This window comes from Callospermophilus lateralis, chromosome 1 (genome assembly GCF_048772815.1).
Source record: "Callospermophilus lateralis isolate mCalLat2 chromosome 1, mCalLat2.hap1, whole genome shotgun sequence".
Lineage (NCBI taxonomy): Eukaryota > Metazoa > Chordata > Mammalia > Rodentia > Sciuridae > Callospermophilus > Callospermophilus lateralis.
Genome location: NC_135305.1, coordinates 220,655,877 through 220,683,721, shown reverse-complemented (window position 1 = coordinate 220,683,721; position 27,845 = coordinate 220,655,877). Strand labels below are relative to the sequence as shown.

General features: G+C 52.0%; 1 protein-coding gene across 1 annotated transcript in view; it reads left to right on the top strand.

Annotated features, from left to right (window-relative positions):
* The window catches only part of Adgre1 (adhesion G protein-coupled receptor E1), a 50,836-nt gene that overhangs the window by 7,819 nt on the left and 15,172 nt on the right, over positions 1 to 27,845 (top strand). Inside the window, exons 13-25 of the mRNA XM_077110365.1 lie at positions 3,766 to 3,912; positions 5,006 to 5,094; positions 5,803 to 5,883; positions 9,732 to 9,909; positions 12,417 to 12,533; positions 14,775 to 14,974; positions 15,929 to 16,099; positions 17,858 to 18,052; positions 18,765 to 19,000; positions 20,127 to 20,193; positions 21,859 to 21,950; positions 24,147 to 24,315; positions 24,738 to 24,842. Coding sequence (XP_076966480.1) covers positions 3,766 to 3,912; positions 5,006 to 5,094; positions 5,803 to 5,883; positions 9,732 to 9,909; positions 12,417 to 12,533; positions 14,775 to 14,974; positions 15,929 to 16,099; positions 17,858 to 18,052; positions 18,765 to 19,000; positions 20,127 to 20,193; positions 21,859 to 21,950; positions 24,147 to 24,315; positions 24,738 to 24,842 — 1,847 coding nt within the window. The remainder of the gene's footprint in view (positions 1 to 3,765; positions 3,913 to 5,005; positions 5,095 to 5,802; positions 5,884 to 9,731; positions 9,910 to 12,416; positions 12,534 to 14,774; positions 14,975 to 15,928; positions 16,100 to 17,857; positions 18,053 to 18,764; positions 19,001 to 20,126; positions 20,194 to 21,858; positions 21,951 to 24,146; positions 24,316 to 24,737; positions 24,843 to 27,845) is intronic.

The window sequence follows — 27,845 nt, the reverse complement described above, 5'->3', positions numbered from 1 at the left end:
CAACACTGTAGGGAGTTACTACTGCACTTGCAAACAAGGCTTCCTGTCCAGCAATGGACAAAACCAATTCAGGGGCCCAGGAGTGGAATGTGAAGGTCAGTTTGCACCCTTGAAACCCTCCAGGATTTGGTAGGAAAATCACATGGAAGCTGCTGAGTAGTGGTTGCAAGGTCTTCCCTCATCAAAGATCCAAACAGGATTTCCTCCCTCCCTCTCTCCCTCCCTTCTTCCCATTTTCCTCCCTCTCCCCTTCCGTCTGCACTCCCTGGCTTCCCTACTCTCTCTTGCTCTGATTCCTGAACACTGTAGACATGAGGGCTGTTGGGCTTCCTCACAACATGGTGGCATGTTCCAAGTCCGTGCACCTCAGGGAACAAGGTGGAAGTGCATGGTGTGCTTGTGACCTAGCTTGGTATTTTTGTGACCTGGCATATTTGCCACCCTAGTGACATATGTTGGAGGGAGCACAGACCCACCATTGGTGGAAGAAGGCCATGTCACAATGATGGAGGAACCTGTGGGATGGGGATTCTTTCAACCATCTTTGAAAAATGCATCTGCTACCCAGGATGGGGCAAATTTGTCATGCTGGTTCTTTTTCTGTCCAGATGTTGATGAATGTACTGACAGCCCCCCACGTTGTGGTCCTCATTCAGTCTGCAAGAATGTGCTTGGGAGGTACAGGTGCAGCTGCCTTCCTGGCTTTTCTTTTCCCACTGGAGACTGGGTCCTGGGAAGGCCAGGCACCTTCTCTTGCAGAGGTAACTCCTTTGGGGCGTCTGCCATGGGCCTTGGTGGGCATCTACCCCTGGGACGAGTATGTGCATCCTTGGACTCTCTGGTTCATGGACTGTCCCCTCTTCCTTGCAGACATTGATGAGTGCCTCACCAGTGGGATCTGCCCTGAGCATTCCACCTGTGTCAACTCTGTGGGGAGCTACCATTGCAGCTGCCAAGCTGGATTCTTCTCCAATGGCTCCACCTGTGAAGGTACAGAGGGCCTGGTTATATCTTTGGCCTACCTGAGTCAGTAGGGTCTCCTCTCTGGAAGACCACATGAGAATGGGATCATGACCCATGTGATGGGGAAGAGCACTGGGGCTCAGAGAGGTGAAGTGATTTTCTAAGGGTGATTTTCTAAGTTGTGGTGGATGAGCTGGGTCTGAACTCCTGTTGAGGGCCAACGTGGGTCAAGCCATGGGATAGGTTGTGCTTGATATTAGTGGGGAACTCTTGTCCCTAGAGTGACTTTTTTCCCCGAAGGGGAGGCTGGCAAAGTCCAGAGGCACTCTGGATGGTCACAGGTGGAGGTGTGTGTTACTGGCAGCATCCCACAGGTAGAGGAGGCTAGGCATTCCACCATGCCCAGAGCAGCCCCACAACCAGGATGCCAGGGCCCCCAACAGGCTCTCCCCAGTGAGTGCCCAGACCCAGGCTTCAGAGCTTCCCCCAGAGGCACTTTTGGTCAGCCTTGGGGTCACCCTTGGTCCGTCACTGCAGCTTGGGGAATCTGCCTGTGGAGCCACCATGGGTTCTGCCCCGTCTTGGGCTCAGTTCCTCATGGCTGCAGCAGCTCCCTGTGATTCTCCCCCATTCTCCAAATCCACCTTCCATGCCAGAATATTCTCACCAAGAGATAATGGCTCTGCCTTCCAGTGTCCAGGGTGACGCTGCTGTTCTCCATGGTCCTTGTAGGGATGGAGACTCCGTGGAGCAGGGCCTGGCACCACCTGCCCTGCCTCAGACCCCCTGGCTTAGCTTAAGAGGCATCTGAAGGCACATCTGCCTTTCCTAGTCCATTTGTAGCAGTTAGTTATAGCTGGGGAACAAATTTCCCTACAAGTGAGTGACCACCAGGGATGACCCTTCATTTAGTTCTCGATCCTATTATGGGCTGGCCGTTTAGGTTGGGTCATTCTGGTTAGTTTCCAACTCAGCGTGCTCCCCTGTGTGTGTGGCCACCCAGCACTGCTGACATTTGAGGCTGGACATTTTGTTGTTGTGGGGGACTGTCTCGTGCACAGTTGGGTATTTGGCTGCATCTTTGGCCTCTCCTTGCTGAATTCCTTAACACTCTCCCACCCTGATATCATGGCAGCCAAAAATGTCTCCAGATTTTGCCCAGTGTTCCTGGGGTAGGGGGCTGTTGCCCCCAGTCCAGTACCACTGAACTTACCCTCTGACAGCCAATATGGGTACGTCTGGCCAGTGGGTAGCTTTCTGTCACTTGGTGGTAAAGGGACTGTCTCCTTCCATCTTTTGGTCTTTCTATCCCTTGGGGCCTTGGGGTCCCAGCCCATGAAGGTCAGAGAGAGCAGAAGCTACACTCACTTCTTAACTATCTTGACTCAGAAGTGACATGGAAGTCCCCTCTGACATTTCAGGAGTGAGGACTGGTCTCATGGCTTCATTCTGTAGTCCCTGGCTGGGACTCCCTTCCAGGAGGACTCTGTGCAGCCCTGTTTCTGTCAACAGTGGATTGTACATTTGATGGAGGTCCCCTGAGATCATAGCGAAGCCCCCACACTCCTCCTGCTTAGCAGTGTTGTCGTTGTCACAGTTCAACGCGTTAGTGCGACTTCTGCGTGTGTGGTGACGTTGGCGTGACACACCTGTGCATTCCACCACCCACACGCATAGCTCACGTGACTGTACACGGTACGTGATACTCAATAATGGTAATAAATGACCTTGTTGCTGGCTTGTGTATTTACCATACGGTACTCTTCATCATTATTCTAGAGGTGCTACAGCTTATGAAGGGACATTTGTGTAAACAGATGCGTGAGCCTGGTCATCTGTGCTTCCTGCGTCTCTTGACTGTGTGGAGAGGCCACACCAAGGGGTCGATGCACTCTGATCTCCACCCAGGATGAAACCACCCACGATCCACGTGTGGGGACGTGTATTAGATGTGGAAAATGACAAACCCCCCAAAGTAGTGCGGCCCGGGGAAAGGGGAGTGAGAAGGAAAGCCGTTCAGGGAGAACGTTGATCCTTCCCCGGGGATGAAACCTACCCCGAGGAAGAGGTGTCCATCACACCTGGAAAGGCAGCCTCCGGGAAGAGGCCGAAGCATAATCCTTCCATAAACAAATCCTTTCCAGATACCAACCTCTGACCCCAGGCCCTCCATCAGGTCCAGTAAGATAAATCCCAGAAACTGACCACTGACCCTAGACTCCCTCCCATTTTGCCCCATAAAACAGACCCTAAATTCCTAACACTGAAACTGACCCCTTCACTGAGTGATAGAACAATCTCCAAATTCCTGGGTGCCCCAAGAAAACTGACATGCTCCCTAGACCACCCTCAGGGTAACCTAGACAAGCCCAGGCCCTTTCTTTTCCACCAGGAAAGTGGGTCCCACCACGGCATCATCTCATCCCTGTCTCCCCTGCTTCTGTGTGAACCTTCGTTCCTGAATAAAGCGCTGAGCTGATTCGTGAAGTGTGTGTTCCTCCAGGTCTTTTTGTGCTAACAATGTGTCCCCGTGGGTAGGTGACCCATGGTGCTTTGTTGGACCTTTGCACAACCCTGCTTCACACCGACATTGACGGGTGTGTTGCCCTGTGCCCCTTACGTTCCGACTGCACCAACACTCCTGGGAGCTGCTCTTGCACCTGCCACCCTGGCTTTGCGCCGTGGTCAACGGCACTTCAGAGGCCAAGGAGTGGATGCAGGGGTGAGCAGGGCCTGCCGGACAGCCCGGGAGGCAGCTCCTCCGGTTCCTCCGGGTTCCTTGATGGCCCTGAACTCTTGCAGATGTTGACGAATGCTCCCGGGACCCACCGCCGTGTGGCCCCAACGCAGTCTGCACCAACACCCCAGGCTCCTATGGCTGCCGCTGCACCGCGGGCTTCCGTCCCCACCACGAAGGTTCCCAGACGCACGGCGACTTCAGCTGCAAACGTAAGACCTCCTTGCGTGTGACGGCCACAGGGAGGGTCTGTGCTGTTGGGGCTTTGGTTGTAAACCCCTCGCTCTGCTCAACCGGGGGACCCTCCTTTCCCTTTCACCTTGCCCACCCGCTCTTCTCCTTTGTATTAATTAATTCATTAGTTCACTCATTCCATATGTTATGTTTGGATCAACTACTGTTTACCAAACTTCCCATCGCCCTGGGCTCCGTGCTGGGCACTCCATCCTGGATTCGCTGGGCCTGATCCCTGCTCTTGTGTGGTTTATGGTCCAGGGAAGGAGCCAGAGGTCACACGGCTAGTGATTGACAGTAACTGTGACGAATGCTACTGAGAAATCACAGTGTGCTTGGAGGTGACCGAGGGGATTGTTCATGTGCCCTGAGCCAGGGGACTTAACAGCCACTGGAGGAGGCACAGGGTCCTGCCGAGGAGCCGTGGAGAAGCAGTGTTCTGGGGGACGGCAGGTGCAAGTCTCCTAGGCTCAGGCCGACTGAGAGAGGGCAGAGGTGGGGCATTAGGTGAACCTGACGAGGCAGGCAGAAGCCTGATTGCAAAAGAGTTGGGAGATTTTCCACCCCCAAGAACAAGAGTGAACTAGGGAGGGCTGAACATTTTTAAATGATGGATTTTTTGAGACACTAAAAACACATGTAAGCTGGGTGGGCCCGTGGCCCACGCCTGTGATCCCAGTGGCCCGGGAGGCTGAGGCAGGAGGCTCTGGAGTTCAAAGCCAGCCTCAGCAACTTATCGAGTCCCTGGAAGGCTCCTTCCCCTGCTCTTCTGTCCTCTCCTTGGACCACCTGGAATTCTGTGTCCGTTCCTCCCTCTCTGGGCGTCTGCCTCCCACCAGCACCTTGCTTGTTTCTGCCTGGTTTGGAGTTTTATAGAGATGGTGCCGCACTCGTCCATGTCCTCTCTGCCTCTCTTCAAGCTCCCTGGAGTCCTCGTGCTGCAGCGTGGCTGCCATCTGCTCGTCCTCCTGCCGTGTGTCTCGGCTGGATTTTAAACAGGGGGGTAGTGAGATTGGACCTGCTTTTATTCACGATCGCAGTTGGACTTGGCTGCTCTTGTCTTTGTCCCAGGGATTCTCTTCAAATGTAAGGAAGACCTGATACCCCATAATAAGCAGGCCCAGCAGTGCCAAGCGGGGGCTCCAGTGGAGCTGGAGTATGTAAGTATCGCTGAAGGCAATAGCTCTTGGCGTTTTCCCAGAAGCCTCTTGGGTAGGCCGTAGTTTTATCAGTCTTAACAGTGGCCTAAACCAAGGAGCAGTTCCTGTTTCTCCTCTGTGAAGACGTGAGTGTCAGCGTTGGAGAGCCGATACAGTGTCCACCGTGCTCTGTCATGGTCAACACAAGTCTCATTTTGTGGTCCAAGATAGCTGCCCTGGCTCCTGCTATCACATCTGCTTTTTAGATGATAAGGGGAAAAGGGGAAGTGAAACATGAAGTCCCTCTCTTTAAGAGCATGCCTCATGACTGTAAGGGAAGGGGAAGGAAATTAAGAAAGAAGGGTTAAGAAAGGGTAAAGGGAGGGAGGATACCATTAGAGTCCGCATGAGCTTGTGGATTCAATTAATAATTAATTATTAATTAATTAATGGAATAATTGTGCATGTTAATGGGGTAATTACTGCAGGATATTTCAATACAAGCACAGGGTGTGCAAGCACAGGGTGTGCACTGATGAAATCAGGACTATTTGCACTTCCTTGTCCTGGTCATTGGTTGGAGGCTTGTCTGTCCCTCAAGCAGCTCATGATCTGTAGCAGGTTCTTGTGAGCTATGGCCACCCACGCTGCTGCGGAGCCCGGAGCCCGTTCCTCTTCTCTGGGGGTGGACTGTAAGGCTCACAGGAGCTTTTCCTTTTGTGGACACAGCTCCCCTTTTGTGCCCTGATGAACGACACCTTCCGCGTGCTGGACAAGACCTGTGAGAACAAATCCGCGGCGTCCCTGCAGGTAACCGCGCGTCTTTCTAATGGTGCTTGAGTTCTGAGCATCTCGGGGAGGCTCTGCCTAGAGAGGGCCTGGTTATCATTCCTGGGTTGTGAGTTGACCTCTCGTTAAAGACTAACATGCGTATAGTCAACTTACCTCTTTATTGGGGGGGGGTGTACACTTCTGTGAGTTTAATTACTGACTAGATTTGTGGGCTCCCACTAATCGGGGTGCAGCCCGGCTTCATCTCCTCCAGGCATCGCCCTCAGTCTTGGTCTTTTAGTTAGGTGCTTCCTCCCTGGACAGCCCCTGAGGTCCCCATCTATTCTCTCTCATGGTTGCTTTGTCTTCTTGAGAATGTCAATAATTCAGATCATACAGTAAGTGACACTGGGAGACTGGTTTTTTTTTTGGTACTGGGATTGAACCCAGGGGCACTCACCCACTGAGCCACACCCCCAGCCCTATTTTGTATTTTATTCAGAGACAGGGTCTCACGAGTTGCTTAGTGCCTTGCCTTGCTGTTACTGAGGCTATTTTTGAACTCACAATCCTCCTGCCTCAGCCTCCTGAGCTGCTGGGATTACAGGCGTGCACCATGCCCGGCTGGAGACTGGCTTTCCCCCCACTAAGCTTCATGCACTTAAGATTGGTCCTTGCTCAGAGACCTCCTGAGAGTGGCACCTGTGCCTGTCCTGTGTCTGGCTTGTCTCTCTGAGCTCCATGCATGTCCTTAGGTGCACTCTCGTGGTGGGGGTGTCAGCTCTGCCTCCTCCAGGCTGCTGTCTGAGGTTCCTTCTTGTGAGCGGGCCACACTTTGCTCATCCACTCATGTTTGAAAGACATCTGAGCTGTTTCCGGCTTCTGTGGACCGAGGGTGGGGCTGCTGTAGTGGGAGTTTGCTAGACCGCTACAGCCGTGGGGAGCCAAGTCTGGTTTTTCTTCATCTCCAAGCTGGACTTAAGGGTGTTGTTATTTTATTTGTAATTCTGGTCATTTTTGTAGAAACATAGGAATAACATTTTTATTTGTAACTGGATCCATTGAAAATTAATTCAGCATATTTATTCATTAAGTGTACCTCCATTCATAGGGTTTTCAGACTAAATTTGTACAGATGATTAACATTGTTCACTAACTTGGATAGATTTCCTCGAGCATTTTATCCTACATTTCATATAGTTTTATTTCCCCCCAATTTCAAGTATTAGGAGGGAGATTTAGAAATCTGATGGGCAAGGTCACTAGGGCCCTTTGGTGACTCAAGAAGTCAATCAATGGAACCTACAGTAATGCAGATTCTCCCAAGCAGCCTGTTCTCGGAAGCTGCTCATGTTAAAACCCCAAGTTACAGGCTGGGGCTGGGGCTCAGTGGCAGAGTGCTCACCTAGCAAGTGTGAGGCACTGGGTTCGATCCTCAGCACCACATAAAAATAAACAGATATAAAATTATTGTATTTTAAAGTAAAGACATATTTCCATCTACAACTAAATAAATAAATAAAAATCAAAAACAACCCTCTTTCACATTTTGCCGTGAAGTCACATGGCTAATTGGTTAGCTTCTCTAACGTGACAACTCGTTGCAAACCCTTGATGTAGCTATATATAGTCAGATTTTGCTAAAGAATTCAAAACCTGAGTTTAACACAAAAGAATTTCCCCTGAGGATCTGCCTAAGTGTGTTTTCTTTCCAGAATGTATGAAATAACTCTTCTGGCTAAGAACAGGGCTTGTGGGCTCTCCTCAGCCATGGAATTGGGAAGCTGCGCTCTCCAGTGAGAGCTGTGGTGTGGTGGGTGTGGGGCGGGGCGGGAAGGAGGGCAAGTGGCAGGGCTTGAGGCTCCTGTTTCTCAAGTCCCACCCGTACCCTTTGGAGCTGGAGACCTTTTTTTGTAATTTTTAGCATATAATTTGGATAGACAGAAATTAGTGCCCAGAGTCGGATTTCTGTTGAATTTCCTGCACCATCTTACTGAATTCGATTCACTTTCCCCCCTGCATTTATTAAATTCTGAATTATTTTCATACATTTTTTTGGCTGGGGTCATTTAAAACACATCACTTATAAAATATTATAATTTTATACTCTAATTGAATAGATATTATAATTGTTTACTTAAAGTAATACTTGGATCTTGATAAGTGAGAGTCTTTATTTGCATGTGCCAGAAGCATAAATACCACGAATACAGTTTTCGGTGGAAGTAGCTGTTTCTGGAGCCCGCGAGGCAGCCTACACGTGCTGGTCTGGGCTTCCTCGGTGACTGTCAGGGACCCGGGTGCCTCTGCGGGCAGGTCCACGGCTCGGTGCCTGTTGGCAGCGGCATGCTGTCCCGGGACTGGGCCTCGTCTTCAGTCACAGTATGCTGGACACTTAAGATTTCTAGAAAGCGTTTTGAAATTAACGTCTTTCGAGGAGACCCGGCCCAGTTTTCAGGTTCTTCTGCAGGGATCCACTGCTGGAAGGGAAGGTGCCCGTCACCGAGCCGCGCGGCGGGCGCTGTCCCGGGTGCTGACTCGCCCGGGAGGGCGCCGCGGAGGTCAGGGCCGGGCGGGCGGGGCTTCTCGACGCTCCCGGGCTCTGCGCTGGTCTCCTGGTGACAGGGTGCCGCTAGTGTTCGAAGGAGGAAGGGCACGTGCCGGGCCGAGCGCCAGCCAGCAGCCCCAGAGACGGTGGTCTGTCAAAGGCGGGAGTGGGTGGGGCCGAGGTGGGGGGAGGCCTGTGCAGCTCTGTGCGGGGGGAGGAGGTCAGCTCCCGGGGGGCCCGCAGCAGGGCAGGCGGGAGGGCGAGGATGCGCCAGCCCCCAGGGCCTTCCCACCACCAGGTGCCCTGGTCCCACCTGGAGCACGAGACGGTGCCCTGCCGCGCTCTCCGCTCTCCCCTGCGGGTTTCCTCCTCTGCCCTGGGGCGGCCGCGCTTCCCCTGTGTCGCTGTCTTGGAAACGTCTAGTTGGTCCACATGGGAGCGGAAACGCCCGGGCCTGCACCTGTGCATGACTGCAGCCCCGCGTCATGCCTGACTCAGGTGAAGCTGTGTGTCTCTTCCAACATTTGCCCTTTCTTGATGGTGAAAGCTTCAGACCGTTTCTTCCAGTCTCTTGAAATGAAGGACATTTTACCGTCACCTCTAGTCACCCTAGTGTGCAGTGGCACCCAGAACTCCTTGCTCCTATCTAACTGTGACTTAGTCCCCCCAACCAGCATCTCCTCACCCTTCCTCTGACTCTGCCCTCCCGGTTTCTAGAAACTACCATTCCACCCAAGAAAGCTGTTATTAATGAGAAATGAGAGGAGAGGAGAAGAGAAGAGAGGGGAAGAAAGGGAGGAGGGAGGGGGGGAGGAGGTGAAAGGGGGAGGAAAGGGAGGAGAGAGGTGAAAGGGAAGACACAGGAGAGGAGGAGGGGAGGAGGAGAGAGGAGGAGGAGAGAGGAGGAGGGGAGGAGGAGGGGAGGAGGAGGGGAGGAGGAGGGGAGGAGGAGAGAGGAGGAGGAGAGAGGAGGAGGAGAGAGGAGGAGGGGAGGAGGAGGGGAGGAGGAGGGGAGGAGGGGGAGGAGGAGGGGAGGAGGAGAGAGGAGGAGAGAGGTGAAAGGGAAGACACAGGAGAGGAGGAGGGGAGGAGGAGAGAGGAGGAGCGGGGGAGGAGGAGGGGAGGAGGGGGAGGAGGAGGGGAGGAGGGGGAGGAGGAGGGGAGGAGGAGAGAGGAGGAGAGAGGTGAAAGGGAAGACACAGGAGAGGAGGAGGGGAGGAGGAGAGAGGAGGAGGAGGGGTGGGAGGAGGGGAGGAGGAGGGGAGGAGGGGAGGAGGAGGGGAGGAGGGGAGGAGGGAGGGTAGGACCCCAGAATTAACAGGTGCATCTTTTCTTGCAGAGTGCAGCTGAGAGCTTCACCTCTGTGCTGGAGCAGAAGTCCAAGTGGACCAAGCTCAGTAGGGAGGAGACGTCTGCCCTGGCCACAGTGTTGCTGGAGAGTGTGCAGAGCTCCACCTTGGCGGCCCTTCTGAAACCCTCAGAGAATGTCAGCCAGACGGTGCAGACGGAGCACTTAGGTAGCATGCCCCTCCTGGAAGGGTCTCACCTGACACTGATTTTGAGGAAGAGAGGTGAAAGGGAAGACACAAGGGAGGAGGAGGGGAGGAGGAGGAGAGGAGGAGGGGAGGAGGGGAAGAGGAGGAGGGGAGGAGGGGAGGAGGTGGAGGGGAGGAGGGGAAGAGGAGGAGGGGAGGAGGAGGAGAGGAGGAGGTTATTTTGGCAATGGATCTTCCAGAGCTTTCCCACCTGCACTTTCCTCAACTGTCCCAAATTCCTGAATTCACAGCAAAGCAAGTCTAATCTTACTAAGGACTTTCCCATTTATTGAATGTCTGTGAGGGCCGGGCACTGTGCCAAGGGTGGACAACTCAAGGGCCATTAACTCATTCAACAAACATTTGTGGCTGCCTACTACATACAGGGTTAGGGAATGATGGTCATTTACTGTGTGTAAATATTTGCAACTGTCCCCACTGGGCCCACAGTAGGACTGTGCTTCCTGCAATGGGGTTAGGTAGAATTTTGTGACTAATTCAGGCCCTAGTTGCTGGAGTGAGACCTTCCAGAACATTTTTTCCCTCTTTCTTAGTGACTGGAAAGTGTTTTCTCTCATGTTGCTCCAATAGCTTGGGTCCCAGAGATAGGATAATGAAAAACAGGAACCCAAGTCAATTTTCAGTGGATACAAAACATTATTGAGAAATAGCTATTATTATTTTTAAATTTTTTTAGTTGTAGATGGACATAATTTTTATTTATTTATTTATTTATTTTTATGTAGTGCTGAGGATTGATCCCAGTGCCTCACACATGCTAGGCAAGCGCTCTACCACTGAGCCACACACGCAGGCCTAGCTATTATTTTTAATCCACAAAGACTTGGAACTGTTTGTTACTGCTGCATGACTGATCCTTTTCTGACTGATATGTGGCTTGATAGCTGACCACTTGGGAACACAGTGCTGTAGATCTTTTGCAGCAGCCCCCACACTTCTGGTCATAGTTTCTGCCTCAGTCAGTCATTTAAATTCTAATGGACCCCCAGAAGGCCATGAGTGGAAAAGAGACCTCCACCAGTAGTGAACATGAGATGAGAGAGATGATAAGCAAACAGACATCTGGTACACCAGATAGGCATGGCACAATTAACAAAATACAGCAGGATGAGGACGTCTGAGGGGATTAAGGAGCGAGAGTTACCATTGCTATAGTGTGGACAGGGGAGTCTCGTGGGGCAGGGGCCTCAGGTAAGCATCAAGGTCTGGAGGAAGAACAACTGCAGGAATACCTGGCGATTCCGAGGAACAGGAGGAGGCAGCGTTGCCTAGAAGAGGGTGGATCTGTAGGGAAAGGGGCCAGAAAGACAGAAAGAGGCAGCTTCTGTAGATGAATGTGGGAACCTAGGTTGTTATTGGAAGTAGAGGGTAGGGCAGGCGTTGGAGAATTTGGGTGTGTGTGGTCATGGCGTTATCTGGTGTATGTCTTGAAAAGGTACTCTGATTTCGTTTTCTTATTTTCACGGAGAGCCAATGGGATAGACCCTGCAGCTATTGCCGTGTTACTGATGAGAAATAGGAGGCCCCCCAGGTAAAGTTGTTGCTCAAGTATGCACAGCTGGGGAGTGGCAGAGGGGACCTCTGGGTCCCTCCATCCTCCTCTTTTTGTTTGTGGTGCTGGGGTGGAACCCAGGGCCTCTTGGACATCTGGTAAGTGCTTTGCCTCTGAGCCGCACCCCAGCGGCTTCCGCATTTGAGTTGTCTCCACCCCAATGCGGAACCAGACCCTGTGCACCATGCTGGGCTGGCCTGAACCCTTCTGGTCTCCCCTGGCCTTGGAAAACTTGTCTGAACTTGGAGTAGCCAGAAGATCGCCCTCTGCTGCCTTCTGCCAGGACTGCAGTGTTGGTTGGCTTTTCACCTGTGAAACAAATACCCGCAGTACACCAGCTCCTAGAGAGCAAAGCTTTTGACTCGCGGTCTTGGTGGTTTCAGCCCGTGGTCAGCTGGCCCTGTTGCTCTTGGTCCTGTGGCGTGACAGCCCATCATGGTGGGACACGCCGTGGAAGGAGCTGCTCAGCTCCTAGCAGCTGGGAAGCAAAGTGAGAGGGAAACTCTGGGGATGGGATCCCCAAAGCTCTTTCTAGCCCCAATGACCTTCCCCTGAGTCCCACCTCTTAAAGTTTCTACCACCTCCCAGCACCTCAGGCTGGGGCCAAGCCTTCCACACATGGGCCCTTGCAGAACCTTTTAGGTCCAGGCCCAGTGGCTGACTTGAACCCCGTCTCTCTCTGATGCACCCCCTTGATGGAAGGGCTGGTTTCTAAGGCTCCAGCTGGATGGCTCATTTCTTTGGTGCTACTGTCCCTCTTCATTCATCAAGGGGCTCAAGACCTTGCCCACGATGCAGTGGCCTTTCTGTTCTTTCCTTTGCACACAACTATGAATGGGTACCTTTCTTGAGCAGAAAGCAAATTCTGACCCACTTTCTGGGTGACCACATGTGCTCTCTCCCTTTCTTTTTTTAGATATTGAGAGCAAAGTTATCAAGGAGGACTGCCTTGAGGAGAATGGCTTTTATCTGAAAGCCAAAGGGGATGGGATGAAGATCAGTTGTTCCATGATCAAGGAATCTAGATCCTCAGGTACGGACCCGCTCCTGAGAACCCACGTGGTGCTGTGCTGCATTCTGTGTGAGTGAGTTTTCTGAGGAGAAGAGCTTAGAAGAGGAAAGGTTTTTCTTGGCTTTTGGTTTTAGAGGTTCAGTCCATGGTCAGCTGACTCCAAGGCAGAAACATAGTGGAAGAGCGCGGTGGCTCAGCTCATGGCAGCTGGGAAGCAGGGGCAAGAGGAGCTGGGGACGAGACAAAGCCCCCAGGGCAGGCCCTCAGTGGCTTATTTCCTCTGACTGGGTCCTACCCCCCAGTAGTCCAATTGGCTATTGGTCAAGTGGAAATGGACTAATCCCAGGATGAGGGCAGAGCCCTCACGATCCCCTCAAAAGCCCCACCTCTGGAACTTGCTGCATTGGGGACCACACTTCCAACCCATGAGCTTCTGGGGGACACTTCAGGTTAAAACCACGGCACATTCAATCTACAAACACCTGTGAATCACCTCCCAGGTGTCAAGACTCATGCAGGTGGTTGAAAATCAAGAGCAGTGGAGTCAGAAGTGGCCTGTGTTCTCAGGGAAGTTGAATATTAAAAAGAAAATCCCACGATACTGGAGTGGTGAGGCCTTCTGGACCCCATATGGTAGCCACTGGCCACCTTTGGCTGAAGGGTGACAAGGGTGAATTGAAGTGTGCTCTAAGTGTAAGCTACACACTGTGTTTCAAAGACTTGGAACAAAAAAATAAGGATGCAAAGTATCTCACTTGTGTATGGGCTTTTAAAAAAATCAAATGTAATCAATACACATTTTCAAGTTTTTATTTAAAAAATGGACAGAGGGGTGTGCATTTGTTGCATGCGACCTGATGTTTTGCAGCACGTGTGCCTTGAGGAAGTCACACTCCAGCTGACTCACAGGTGCACCACCTCACAGAGTCACCGATTTTGTATGAAGACACTTTTTTCCACAGCCACTCTCTCAACGTTTTTCTAGGATGTGTGGTATGTCCTCATTAGCTGTGGTCACCATGCTGCAGGGTAGAGTCCTTGGACTTGTCCTTCCTATCTAACATGAACGTAGGGTTCTGTACCGCCATCCCCTGCACCCCCCGCTCTGGTGACTGCTGTCATATTCTACTTTCTGCTCGAGGTCACCGTTTCTTGGATTCTACAGATGAGATCACGTGGTGTTCGTCACTGTGTGCCTGGCTTATTTCACTTAACGCAACGTCTTCTGGGATTGTCCCATTGCTGCAAATGACAGGAGTTTGGAAAGTGTGGTATACACAATGAAAGACTATTCAGCCATAAAAGGAGAAAAGCATATATATATATTATACATTTATTTAATGACAAGAACTCGCTATGTTGTCCAGGCTGATCTCAAACTCATGACCCTCCTGCCTCCATCATTACAGGTGCAGGACACCATGACCAGTTTAAAATATATTTTTACTTAAAAAAAATTTCAATTACATGTTGATATGGTAATATTTTGCTGACATTGAGTTAATATATCATTACAATTAATTAATTTACGTGTTTTTTATTTTTACTTTTAAAACTGTAAATACTGGACAACTTAAAATCGCCCACGTGGCTGTGTTTCCATTGTGCAGGATTCATCTGTATTGGGCTTGGCAGGCTCTTCTCTGTGGGTTGTCAGTAGGTACTTTCAGCAATGTGAGCATCGGTCACAGGTACTTAATCATCATTGTAGTGCAAGCACTCCTAGGCACAGGTACCAAGCAGACCTGTTAGTCTCCTTCTTGTGCTGTGACCACGATACTTGACCAGCAAATTAGAGGAGGGAAAGTTTATTTGGGGCTCATAGTTCCAGAGGTTTTGCTGTGGCCAGGTGGGGACAGGAAGCAACCCTAGAACAGCATCTCTGGAGACTACACATATTCAGAGAGAAGCGCACCAAAGAGAACCTAAAGATGGGAGGAGAACTTATTTCCCACCAAAGACAGCATTGTCCCTTAAGAACACAAATCCAGGTTTAGGCTTAAACGTAGACAAGTCTCTCCAGGCCACAGCCCCTCGGGATGTTTTGTTGTAGATGCTGTGGTTCTGGTGAGGGTCACGGATCTGAACCTCACTCACCCTTAAACCCTGAGTAACCCAGCAAGGGGCACAGAAGAGTAGAGTGAGTGAGTGTGTGTGTGTGTGTGTGCGTGCGCGCGTGCGCACGCCTGTGTTGGGCCAGCTTCAACAGCTACCAAGCCAATGATTCCTGTTTTTCTCTTTCTCTTTGGGGGGAATCTGCAGGGTCCACGGGGGTGGCTTTTGTCTCCTTTGCAAACATGGAGTCTGTCTTAGATGAGCGCTTCTTCCAGGGCCCTCAGAGCCCCAGGGCCAACTTCAAGCAGAGGCTGAGGATGAATTCTCGCATTGTTGGGGGCATCATAACCGGGGAGAAGAAGGACAACCTCTCGGAACCTGTCATCTACGTCCTGGAGAACCTTCAGGTGGCGAAGGGGGTCTCTCTTTTTATTTTGAAGTAATCATACATTCAGTTGTAAGAGAGAGAACAGAGGAACGCCACGCACCCTGTGCTGAGTTCCCCGTTCAGATGAGACTCGGTAGTGTCCCTTGGCATGACGCTCTTCCCTCCAGGGCCTTTGAAAACTTACTTTTTAGTTGATACATAGAAACATAGCTGTAAAGATTAGAGGGGTACCTCTTGATGTTTCAGTCCATGGGAACGTCTGTAATGTGTGAATCCGGTTTTTAAATTAGACAGTGTGATAATTTTTTCCTTCACGTTTTTCGTTGTTGCATCATAGTCGTGCATAACGGTGGATTCTGGCATCACTTATTATTGTGTGTACCCAACAGACCACATCGTTTGGCCACTGTCCCCCCAGCACCCCTCCCACCCCTTCCTATCCTTTTCTTCCTCTGCTTTCCATGTGAGCCCCCTGCCCCCCTCGATTTTCCTTGGCCTTCCTCCTCTCCAGCCTCCAGAAGTGAGATGACTTGGCACATGCATACCACGTGTAATGACCAAGCCGGGGTGCCCCTGATCGGCATCCGCCTCTCTCACACCTATGGCTGCTAAGGGTTGGTAACGTTGGGTCCTTCTGTGACTTTCAGACGTGTAGTACATTTTCTGTAGACTTAGCTCATTTTTCATGGGGGGACAGCGGGGCAACAAACATCCACCATTTCCTGCAACTCAAGCCCAGGAGCCAAGCCACTGCGGGAGAAGCGTCTCTCGAGGTGATGTCGTTCTTCAGTTGTGCAGCGGCAGGGTGAGGTGTGCGAAGGGGCGCAGTAGGAGCCGCACGGGCAGCGTGTTCGCAGAGGCAGGACCTCTGCGGTGGAGACAGCGTATCCCTGTCCCCCCCCTCCTCTCCCCATGGAGCACATCAAGTCCTTCAGGGAGGAACTCTCAGGTGACCAGCCCTTTGCTTTTCCAGCCGAAGCAGAAGTTCGAGAGGCCCATCTGCGTGTCCTGGAGCTCAGATGTGGGGGATGGTGGGTGGACGCCGGCCGGCTGCGAGGTCCTGAAGGTTCTGGAGACACACACAGTCTGCAGCTGTAACCGGCTGGCCAACTTGGCCATCCTCATGGCTCTTGAGGAGCTCCGGGTCAGTGCTGATGACGGGTACTCTGGCTCCCTGAGTGTCTGGCTTCAAATCCAGTGGGAGAACATTGACTGGATGTCTTTTGGGTGTCCCCTGTGGTGTTTTGGGCAGTGGGAGGGAGCCAGGGGGTCAGAGGGATGGATGCCGTGCCTCTGTCCTTTGGGAGTTCATGATCTGGTTGGGAAACAGGATGCTCAACTATGAAATCAGAAATAGTGACCCTACACAGGGCAGGCTTCGTGGTAGCCGCAGGTCTGGTTTGGGGGGCATCCATCGTGGGCTGACTTTTAGTCTTCAGCTAATCATTCTTAGACCCATCTCACAGGCTGGGAGGTTGAGGCTCACCAGCCTGCCTCCTTGTGAGGTTAGCTATTGATGGAGCTGGTGTCTGAACTGGAGTGGGGGGTGTCTGGCTCCAAACTTCTCTTTTCACTCCACCATATACATGGAGCAGAAGGCTGTGCCTCAGGAATGGACAAGCGTCCACTGGGAGAGGGTGGTGGGTGCGTGAGCAGAAGAGGTATGAAGGGAGCCACAGTGGACGTGCCCATGAGATAAGGAAAGAGGTTGGGGTGTCCCTGTCCATCCTGCCAGAGCCGAGGGTCAGTTCCCTGCCAGAGAGGCACCAAGCTCTGGGTGGAGATTCCGTGGATCAGGACTGAAAGGAACGGATCCAGAGCAAGGTTGGCCTCCCATCAAGTCCCATCTCTGCCACTTTAGAGCTGCATTTGCTTGGCCAAGTCAACCTCTGAGCTGAAGCCAGCTTTCTCATCTCAAAACTGAGAACGAGAAGAAAGTAATAACTCAGACTTCCACGGGGTGTAAAATGTTACAGGCACATTTATAAGCTTTCTCTGAACCCTCCCCCAAAGCAATTACTATTAATACCCTCCTTTTTACAGATCAGTAAACTGAGGCACCGAGGACTTAGGTATTTTATGTAAAATCATACAATTAGAAACCGGCAGAATTTTGATCAGTTTTCTTGGGCACTTTGTGACAATATCACACAGAAGAGGTCATGGGAGAGAGCCTGGCCTATCTTCAACTCAGAGAAAGTCATGAACTTATGAATAATGTTAAAATGAATTATGAAAAGAGGGCATAGAAGGATTTGGCTTGTCATTTCCACTCCCCGAGGTCGCTGCATCCTTGAATGTCTGTGGATCAGTTGGGGTTCAGGGGAGGCAGCAGAAACCCCTCCAGGTTTTTCAAGCAGAAAGGAGTTTAACGCAGGGCATTGAAAGCCCACGCCATCACAGAGCAGGAGGAGTGAAGTTAGGAGGCTGACTCCTGGGCTTTGGCTTCAAGGTCACCCCTATCCTGTGGCTTATTCCAGAGGTCAGAAGCTGATGTCCTCATGTCCATTCTGTCCCCATGCAATCGGGGACAGGATAGTTGGAATATGGTGTCCAGCCACGGCTCACTCCTATCTGCAGAATGCTGGCATTTCCCTCTTCTGCCTCCCAGAACTTTATGCATGCATCTCCGTGGGGGACCTAAGTTACACCAGGACCTTCGCCCCGAGGGATTCTGGGATATGTAGTTTGTGGACATGCAGCCCAAATGCACAGGGTGAGCCCACTCCAGGAGAGCAGTGATGCTGAGGGTGACAGTGGACAGTATCTAGGTCATTCTGAGAGTCAGAGGGAGGAAAGGCTGAGCCCTTTCTTCCAATCTGGGGATTTGGATAATTCTTCTTTCCTGCTTGGGGCATTCTGGTTCCTTGCGGAGGCCAGCAGCGGATCTCCTTTCTGGCAGGTGGCGGTCTCCTTGGAAATCATTAGCCTGGTGGGCCTGAGCCTCTCCCTGGTGTGCCTTGTCCTGGCCATTGCCACCTTCCTGCTGTGCCGCGCCATTCGCAGCCGCAACACCTCCCTCCACCTGCACCTCTGCGTGTGTCTCTTCCTGGCCAAGATTCTCTTCCTCACCGGTGTAGACAAGACAGACAACCAGGTCAAACCCCTAAGCTGTGTCCCCTTCCAGCCCCTTCCTCTGCCAGTCTGTGTCTGCTCAGCCCCTCCCTCAGGGCCTTTGCTGGGCCCCTTCCTGCTGCCCGGCTCCCAGCTGCCCACCTAGCTGAGGGCTTCCTGTGTGGCGGTCAGCTTCAGATCACTTCCCCCACCATGTCGGGAAGTGGTCCCTCCTATTCCTGTCTTGGCCAGCGGTCCTCACCTGTGGGCGTCTTGCCCCGTGGGAGACTTGGCAATGTCCAGGGACGTTTCTGACTGTCATCACAGGAGGAGGTGACACAAGGTAGTACATGAGGTGGCACAGGACAGCCCTCATCCCCCAACAGAAATGAGACAACCGTGTTGTGAGTGTGAACAGCACGGTGGGTGGCCGAGGACCTGTCCTCCTGTGTACTCTCCGCTGCTCTCTCTCCCAGCCCGTTAAACGGTGCTGATTCCTGGGGGTGTGTCCACCTCCCTCACCGCACTGACGGCCCCCGGGGGTGAGACCACAGTAGGCCAGCCCCACCTGCCACCGCACAGTAGGTGCTGGGCTTCCCTGAAGGAGCAGTTGGCTTTGTGCAGGGCCCCCTCCGTCTCCGTAGGGTGCTCAGCTTCCTGCCCCCGGGGGCTACCTGCAGGGGGCCTCCCTCAGCACTATCAGGGCCCCCTGCCCCTTCTCTCTGTGGGGGAGCCTGACTCTGCCTGCTCTGCAGACGGGCTGTGCCATCATTGCCGGGTGCCTCCACTACCTTTTCCTGGCCTGCTTCTCCTGGACGCTGGTGGAGGCCGTGACCCTCTTCCTGATGGTCAGGAACCTGAAGGTGGTGAACTACTTCAGCTCCCACAACATCAGCATGCTGTACCTCTGTGCCTTTGGCTACGGGTTCCCAGGGCTGGTGGTGGCCATCTCTGCCAGCCTGTACCTCCAGGGCTATGGGACGCATAACCGGTAAGTGGCAAGGTCTCTCTTGCTGAAGACCCTACTGCCAGGTTCAGGAAGAGCAGTAACTGCAGCAGTAGTCCTGCTGAGGTCAGAGCTGTTGTGCGCAGTAGCGTGGGTGGTGTACTTTACAAACCCAGGTGTCACTACTACTTGAGTGTCCCATTCCAGGGAGAGGACAGCCAGTCGGCCTGATGTGATTATCTTCCTATTGGTGTGTGCATGAGTGCGCGCACATGTGTGTAGTCAGCTTTTTTGTTGCTGTGACAAAACACCTGAGAGAATCAACTTAAGGGAGAAAAGGTGTATTTTGGCTTTGGGGCTTGCAGTTTCAGAGGTTTCAGTCCATGGTGAGCTGGCTCCATTGCTTTCAGGCCTGCAGTGAGGTGGAGACCTCATGGCGGAGGGCATGGTGGAGGAAGGGTGCTAACCTCATGGCATGAGGGAGAGAGTGAGAAAGAGGAGAGTGAGGGGTACGCCTGGGACAGTACCTAGTCCCCCAGGACCCCTCCCCTCAACTGGGTTCCCCTCCTACAGCTTCCTCCTTCTTCCCCGCTTCCTTCCCGTTAAGAAACAATCATGGAATGCCCTGGTGCAGGCCAGGCTAGCTGCTGGGTGCTGGTTTATTAAAGAGAAGAACAAAACACTTAAGTCCCAAATTCTCGTGCAGTTCACGATCGAGCAGGGGCAGAAAGACCCAGACAACTAACAAGACAAGTTAGAACAGCCGTCATTTTAACCGTGCAGCGAGCACTGATAGAGAGGGTCTAGGTGGGATTCTTGGCTAAGGATGGTCAGGAGCAGCCCCTGCATGGAATGGGCCCTGAGCTGAGATCTGAATGACATCAGATCCGTTGTGTCGGTGGGAGTCGTGCAGAGAGGGACAAGGGACTGCAGAGGTTCCGCACTGAGGACGTGCTTCCCAGACAGCGCTAGGCCAGCGTTTCAGGAACGTCTGTGCAGGCGGAAGGTCTGCAAACCAGGCACCAGAGTCCAGAGGAACCACAAGCAGCCTGCCCCATGGTGAGAGTTCTCACCTCAGTCTCACCTCCCAGCCTCCTCCATCGAGCATGAGCAGGGACAAGGACAGCCAGGACTCTGAGACAGTGCTCACCCCTCCCGTTTCCCTCCACAGCTGCTGGCTCAGCACAGCCAGAGGCTTCATCTGGAGTTTTCTGGGGCCGGTGTCTGTGATCATACTGGTAAGCAAATTGTTTGGTGAAGAATGTTTTGGAGCAGGAGGCAGGAGACCCGGGCAGTCAGGAAGGGCCAGGAGAGGGCAAAGGCAAGAAGGCTCCTTGCTGCCCTCAGGAGCTCTCTTGTCTTGAGATTTCCGAGTTAGAGAGTAATTTCTTTGACCTATGACTTTCAGGCTGGAATGCAAAAGCCTTTGGAGCAACTGCAATCTTTATGCTCCAGGGAATGGTGCAGGGTCTCCCAGGGTCTCCCAGGTACAGATGCAGAATGACGGGGGGCTGAAAGGACATTAAGGGCAGTGGTGGTGTCCTGGAGGAGCAAGGAGTGAGACCAGCTGAAAAATGATGGGCGGCAGCAAGGGGGGGGGGCCGGGGTTCTGAACCCGCCTCTGCCTCCATTCAGCCTTCGCAGTGTCTGCAGATGGGCTTTCTCTGGCTGACCCACAGGGCAGCTGGATTCCTTGTGTCATGTGACTCATTTTTGAACCATCTCCATCTTGGGAATGCCCGAGGATCTATCCCTTCAGGAGGCCTTGCTCCGATGTCTAGTGGTTCGGGGAGACGTGTCCTAGTTTTCTAGAGCTCTAGACCACGGAGCAACATGGCTTTACTGCCTGCTAGTTCCGGAGACTTGAAGTGGAGGGCCACACCCCTGAGAGCAGGAGGGTTCTCTTCTTCTGGGGGCCTGAGGACACCCTGGTGTGGATGGCCATCTTCTCTCCGTGTCTCCCACACGGTCTTCTCTCTCTTGTGTTTTTCTCTGTCTCGAAATTTCCCCGATGGATATGGACACTGGTTATATAGATGGGGGCCTACCCCAGGGACCTCATCTTAACTTGATGCCCCCTGTGATGTCCCTGCCTCCAAATAAGGTCCCATCCCGAGGTCCTGGGAGGTAGGGCTTCGATGCGTCTTTGGGGGGAGGAGAGATACAACTCGCCCCGTGACGGAGAGCAACAGTGCGAGACAACTTCACATCAGCTTTGCACCCCAGCACCTCCCAGCCTTAGGAAGGCCGTGTGGACTTGAACTCACTCATGGGCGTCCAGAGTTACGTCGCCTTCCTCCTCTCCTCCTACCTGCTCTTGGATTCCCCTCTCCTCTGTATGAAGAGCCAAAGGCAACAGAAAATGTCACTTTGTTCCTCTGTCTTCCAGAATTTTTTTTTTTTCCCCCCGAGCTCACCCTTGTGAGGCGCACCCTGTGGAAGTGACCAGCGTCCACAGGAGAACGCTCACAGGCGACTCCTTCTGAGATGGCTGTGGGAGGGCAGCCGGGGAGTCCACAGAGCTCTGCATTGGGCACAGCCTGGGGCTGGTGGGGGCGTGGGGAGGCTCCTGCCAAGTGTGGAAATGTTGAAAGGTGCTGGGCATGCCCTGAGTGGCCGTCCGGCCCGGGAAGCCAGGGCCGCAGTGGCCGTCGGCTCAGGAAGCCGGGGCCGCCTGATGGGAAGTGGGTGTCCCAAGTGCTGGATAGGGGCGCTTTCTGTCTTCTGAATTGGGAGCAGGGAAGCCATGGGTATTAAGCCCTGGGGGCTGGGCTACTGCTGCCAGGGCCACCAGCTTGCTCCATTGCTTGCTAGAGACTGGGGGTCAGAGTTCTGGTTCCAACGATGCCAGCCGCTGACCATTTATGTGCCGATCCCTTGACCCCTTCTGCTTGACACTGTAGATCAACTTCGTCCTCCTCACCTGGACGCTGTGCATCCTGAGGCGGAAGCTTTCCAGCGTCAACGCTGAGGTCTCCAAGCTCAGAGACACCAGGTGCGGTTCCATAACCTCCCTAAAGCTTGCTTCCCGCCTCTGTAGACGGGGGACACTAACATTTCTCCCTTTGTGAGGCTCATGATGTATTTACTGTGGTTTTAGGAGCAGTGTTTCATAGAGTGCCACAAATAACGCATTCTCTGTGAGTACGCACGTGTGCATAGTCATAAGAAACAGATTCATATTATTTTATTTTTATATGTATTTTTTTGTTAACGATGTCATGGCTACTTTCCCACTTTAAACTAGAGATTCTTCTACAACGTGTATTTTCTGCTTGGCATTTTGGTGTAAGGAAGAAGCAGAACTTATTTAAATCATTCCTTATTCATGAATATAAATTATTTCTGATTTTTTTTGGCTATTATAAATGATACTACCTTGACTACCCATGTAGGTGAATCTTTGCACATTGTGGCTTTTAAATTCTACCAGTTTAAGTGTGAAACTGCTTAAATCCAAGAGTAAGTTGAATCAAAATGCCTTAAATACAGGTTGCAGGTCAGCTTCCAGAAAATTCTCGTCCAGTCCCAGTAGTGCCTGTTTAGCTGCAGCATTGCCAGCACTGGGCTTACGGTCGTTTCTGTGGTTTTTCTTTTTTTGCTGATTTAGTAGGTGAAGTACACCATCTCACTGTCGGGTTCCATTTTCCATCTCTTGTTAGAGACGGGCTCGTTTTCACATTCCTGTCATCTTCTGTGTCCCTGGACTTCCTTGCTCAGCCAGGTTCATCTTCAGATCTTGCCACAACCAGACATTATCTAGACTTGATGGTCAGTGATCTTGGAATAGTCTTTTCTTCTCTCCCTGTGCACGTCTAACTCCTCTTTACCCATTTTGCAAAAATTTTTAAAGTAATATAAAAGTTAAAACATAAGTAGAACAAAAATTTAAATAGTCTTCTCCACATAAAGTGAAATTCCCCACTTCAACCTTTCGGAAGTGGCTTTGGGTACGTTCAGGGTTCGGCACCAAAGGTGACAGCCTGCTTCCCCGGGCGTGTTCACAGCCCCTGCACCCAGGCAGCACCGTCCCGTGAGCACTTTCCTGGGAGCCCCGGGTCTCCAGGTCTGGGCCGGGTGAAGCATTCTACGCCACCCACGTGCCCTCCTCCCGCAGGGGAGAGGCCCTGTGCACGCTGCTCTGAGGTTTGCTTTGTCCTGTGACACAGCTCATATACGGACACTCTCGGCTGACAGCAACCCACAGAGATGCGCGTTCTGTGCCAGTCTCTGTTCCAAGCACCCGGCGGTGTGTCCATTCACCTTCCTACCTCTAGAGCAAGCCTGTGGTGCAGCTTTTGTATGATCCTCACTTTGTCAAAGCCAGGAAACTGAGGCAAGTGAGGGTCAATAACTCCCTGAGCGAGTGAAGGGATCAGTCAGAAGAGGAATGCAGGCGCCTGATCCAGACCCTGGATCTTTACCCCAAATACCCGATTACTGCTCTTGTCTCATTTTTAAAAGTGGCTTGAGAACCCTTGTCTGTCTGTAGGCGTCCGTATTCTGGATGTTCTGCCTAATGGACCCGCACAGTGGCTGGTCTGAGTCAGCTTCTCTCCTGCAGGGCTCCCACACCGCCTATTGTGGGTCAGAGCTCCTTCTTTTCACGGTGCAACACTACTCCGCTGAATGGATATACCACATTTATTTATCCACTCATCTGTTAATGAACGTTTGGGTGGTTTCCTCCTGGGGCAGTCGGAATGGGAAATAACTGTTCAATAGCTACAGAGTTTCTCTTTTGAGACTATAAAATCAAGGTGGAGGTATATAGTGGGGATGATTGCAGGAAGTTGTGAATGTACTCAATTCCAACTAAATTGCATACTTTAAGTAGTCAAAATGGCGAACTGTATCTTAGGCAAATTTTACCTCGATAAAAGAAATGCTTCATGTCATCTTATAGTATGGGCCCACAGTTCATTTAACATGTGCCATTTAGAAGGTGGGTCCTGGAGGTCTTTCAGTACTGCAAATGAAACCTTGTTAAATGTACCCACACATCTTTGTACCAGGTGAACCTTAGGCGGGCTGCATTTTAACTGCCTCTAGGATCTGGTTTCTCCATCTCTGAGCATGAGGATTGCAGGCCAGCTGTGTCCTCGCCAGGTGGCAGCTCAGACAGCCCTGGGAGTGTGGCCCCAGGACAGCACCAGGCCTCCCATCACACGCCTGCAACTCTCCCCAACAGGTTGCTGACCTTCAAAGCATTTGCCCAGTTCTTCATCCTGGGCTGCCCCTGGGTGTTGGGCTTCTTCCAGATTGGACAGATGGCGAGCATCATGGCGTACCTGTTCACCATCATCAACAGCCTGCAGGGGACGTTCATCTTCATCATCCACTGTCTGCTCAGCCGCCAGGTATGTGGCTGCAGACCCCCATCCACCCCATCCACCCACTGGACCCCCACTCCATTCCCCCACTTCTTCCTACCAGACCCCCACTCCTACTCCATCCACCCACCAGACCCCACCCACCCACAGAATCCTCCATCACCCCCATCCACTCACCAGACCCAATCCCCCCCATCCATTCATGGGACCCCCACCTCCACACCCCCACCTCTACCCACCAGACCTCCCACCTCCACACCCATTCACCCACCCGACCTTCCACCCCACCTCCCTTCACCCACCTCTGCGCCCCCATCCACCCCCCTCCACCTCCATCCCTCCGCCCACCTCCACCCACGTCCGCCCACCAGACGTGCCTGTGGTGGAATCTTTTGCTGGGTCCAGGAGCACCCATCCTCCTGTCCTCCCGTGCTCTGTCTCTGTCTCAGGTACGAGAAGAGTACAGGAGGTGGCTCACCAGGAAGACCAAGCCCAGCTCCCAGTCCCAGACCTCGGGCATCCTGCTGTCCTCCATGCCCTCCTCGTCCAAGATGGTGAGGGTCTGCTGTGCTCCACGGGCTCTGGTCAGAGGGATGCCTGCCGCGCTGTGACGCTGGGCACCACCACAGCAGGCAGCCCCAGGAGGCCAGGGCGGGAGCCAGGCCGTGTGGGCTTGAATCACGGCTCTGCCCCTCACTAGCTGAGCAACTTAAGAAAGGGTGAAATTTCGACTTGCACAGATAGAAGATGAGCATGTGTTAAGGGTTTTATTCTATTCATTAATCAACAAGGGGCCCAGGTCGATGTTATAACTGGTTTTAAAAATGCCAAGAACATGATCCCTGCAATAATACAAAGACAAAATGGTACAGAAATGTTCAGAAAACAGTTGCAAGAACGACAGCACAAAGAGAATTGATTACCTCTTATCACACCACAGGAGGATGCCTGTTTTGGCTGGATGTCACCACGATCCAGTGGCTTAATTATACAGGAATTATTTTGCTTGAAGAAAAGAGTCCAGCATTAGGTGTTGCTGAATTGCTTCTATTTCTTAACGATGTTGTAAAAGATCTAGGGTCTGTGGGCTGGGGTGTAGCTCAGCGACACAGCAATGCTCTGCATGAGTGAGGTTCCATCCCAGTACCGTGCTGTCGGCGGGAGAGGAAGGCTTTGCATAGTTTTCCCCTTAATCATCATCACGTTGACTTTTTATCATAACTGTCACAACCCCAGACATCACAACTATGCTCAAAGCAAGAAGAGGAATGGGGCAGAAGCAATTCTCTTTTCTTGCTTCTCTCTTTAGCTGGGAGCAAAAACTTTCCCGGATTTTTCTTCACTGAATTGGTTAGAACTATGTAATGTAACCACTGCTACTTGCAAAGGAATCTGAAAAAACAAAAACAAAAACAAAACAAGTGTTTGATCTGTAGCTTCTAGAATAGGAACAACCTGGGGTGGGGAGGCTGGGAATGGCTTTGGGTAGCTAGCAGTGCCTGCCATGCTGAGGGCAATCATTTCTCAGCAGGTTTATCCTTGTAGTCTCTGCCACTACATTTATCTCCGTGCGTTTTGGTAAGGCCCATGGCTGAAGATACGACCTTTGTACTCACTTTCATATTAATCACCTTTCAGACTCTGAAGAAGTTTTCTCTTCTCTCTACCAGGGTTAAAGTGCTTTCCTGCTTTCTCATACACTCTCCTGGAACAGCCTTCGAGAATTTTAAGTGCCTGCAGGAGCCTGGCCTGATTTCCCTTCTCTGCCTGCTGTGGAGATGCAAGATCCCACCAGCTCTGAACTTTAGGGATGGGTGGGGACGGGGGTCTCATGCACTGGTGAGAATCAAGAGTTTCTGCTGCAAATCACTGTTTATCCTCTGTAGCTTGCAACTCCCTGTATTTCCAGGATTGTTGGAAATGATCGCAGTGCAAGGCAGGACTGAGGACACGTGGCTACATTGTTTTTCTCCTGCGTTGGTTGGTTCAGGGGTCTGAGTGTGGCCTCTGCACATGTCACGTGCCTGGCATAGAGCAGCTTTCAGGAAGTGACTGGTTGTCTGAGTGAGTTACCATGAGCCACATGCTCTCCCTACTTTTAAAGAAATGATCAATAAAACCTGGTGGAAGTTCCGCAGTACACAGGCAGAGGCTTCTTTCGCGCAGAATTCGACTGGTGAGTGGGAGCCTTCGATGGAACAGAGTCCAGTGTTTCTTGGAGAGAAGCACTTGGTGACAACACCCTTTGGCAAATGCCTTGGTTTCCAGGGTGTCCAGGGAACCAGCACTCCCTTGTTTCTGGCAGAAACTTCCCTGTGACTTGGGTAGGGTTCTCTGCTCAGAAAGTTATCAGCACCTGTTCATCAAATCTTGGGTGCTTAGGGGAGAGAAGAGGGGTGAGAATTTAAATCGTAGACAACCTCCCTTCAGTGGGCACTCGAAAACCTCCCTGTGCAGAGTGTGGTCCGCGGACCAGCAACACCACGTCACTCCAGAGCTTTGCTGGCAAAACGAGCCCCGCCTCAGGCCCCACCCCGGACCTACAGCTTCAGAGCCTGAATTTTAACGTGACCCCAGGAGATGCGGATGCACTTGGGCATCTCAGGTGTCAGGACGTCCCTCTGCTCACCAGGCTGGTGGCAGGGTGTATCCTGGAAGCCGGAAGGAAAGCCTTCTCCTCTTGAATCTAAGTCTTTGCACCTGCCTTCTCTTCCTTGGAAACCTTCCCTCAAAATTGCTAATTTCTACTTTCTCTGAGACTTGGTTTAATCACGCTTCTAGTAGGAAGAGTTCTTTGCATTGGCTGGGTAGGATGCGGTATCATCTTTGGACGACCCCATGAACCTCATGTTTTGTCACCCCGTATTGTACTTTCTCTTTTATTGGGTGTGTCCAACTTAAAATGTGTCTCCAGCAGGATGGATATTTGCACGTACTAGATTCTTAATAAAGATGTTGGATGACTGACTGAATGAACGGATGATCACTCTCATTTTTGAAGATATGAATACTGAGGCTCAGAGAGGTTAAAAGCCTATCCCAAGGTCACACAGCTGTAGGTGTCCGAGCTGGCTTCTGAGTTCTTGACCACAAAGCTCCTCTTCCAGACCCTTCATCCCTTCCCTTTTCTCCCTTTGCAGGGTGATACTGTACATTTACTTCGAGTCACCTTGGCACTTAGGACTGTAGCAATGCACTAGCTGAGAGACAGACACCTGAGTGACATCAGGTGTTGAACTCTTGGATCACAGGAAACTCAGCAGATGGCGCCTCTGCTATTGTGGAGGCCACAGAGCAGGAGTTTGGGTGGATCCTGTTTATAAACAGGGCTTCATGTGATCCAGGTGGGTCTTCCTGCTTGTGTTCAGAGCACTCAATGTAGAGGTGACAGATATAAGGGACACGGAAGCAGGAGATGGCATGTCACAAATGGCCAGTGGTGGTAGGCTGAGTGGGTCCTGGGATCCAAGGTTGGTCTCAGCCTCCTACACCCCTTCCTCCTGCTCTGAGCACAGGGAGGTCGTTCCACCCCGCAGCTCCTCTCTTGGCTCACGTCC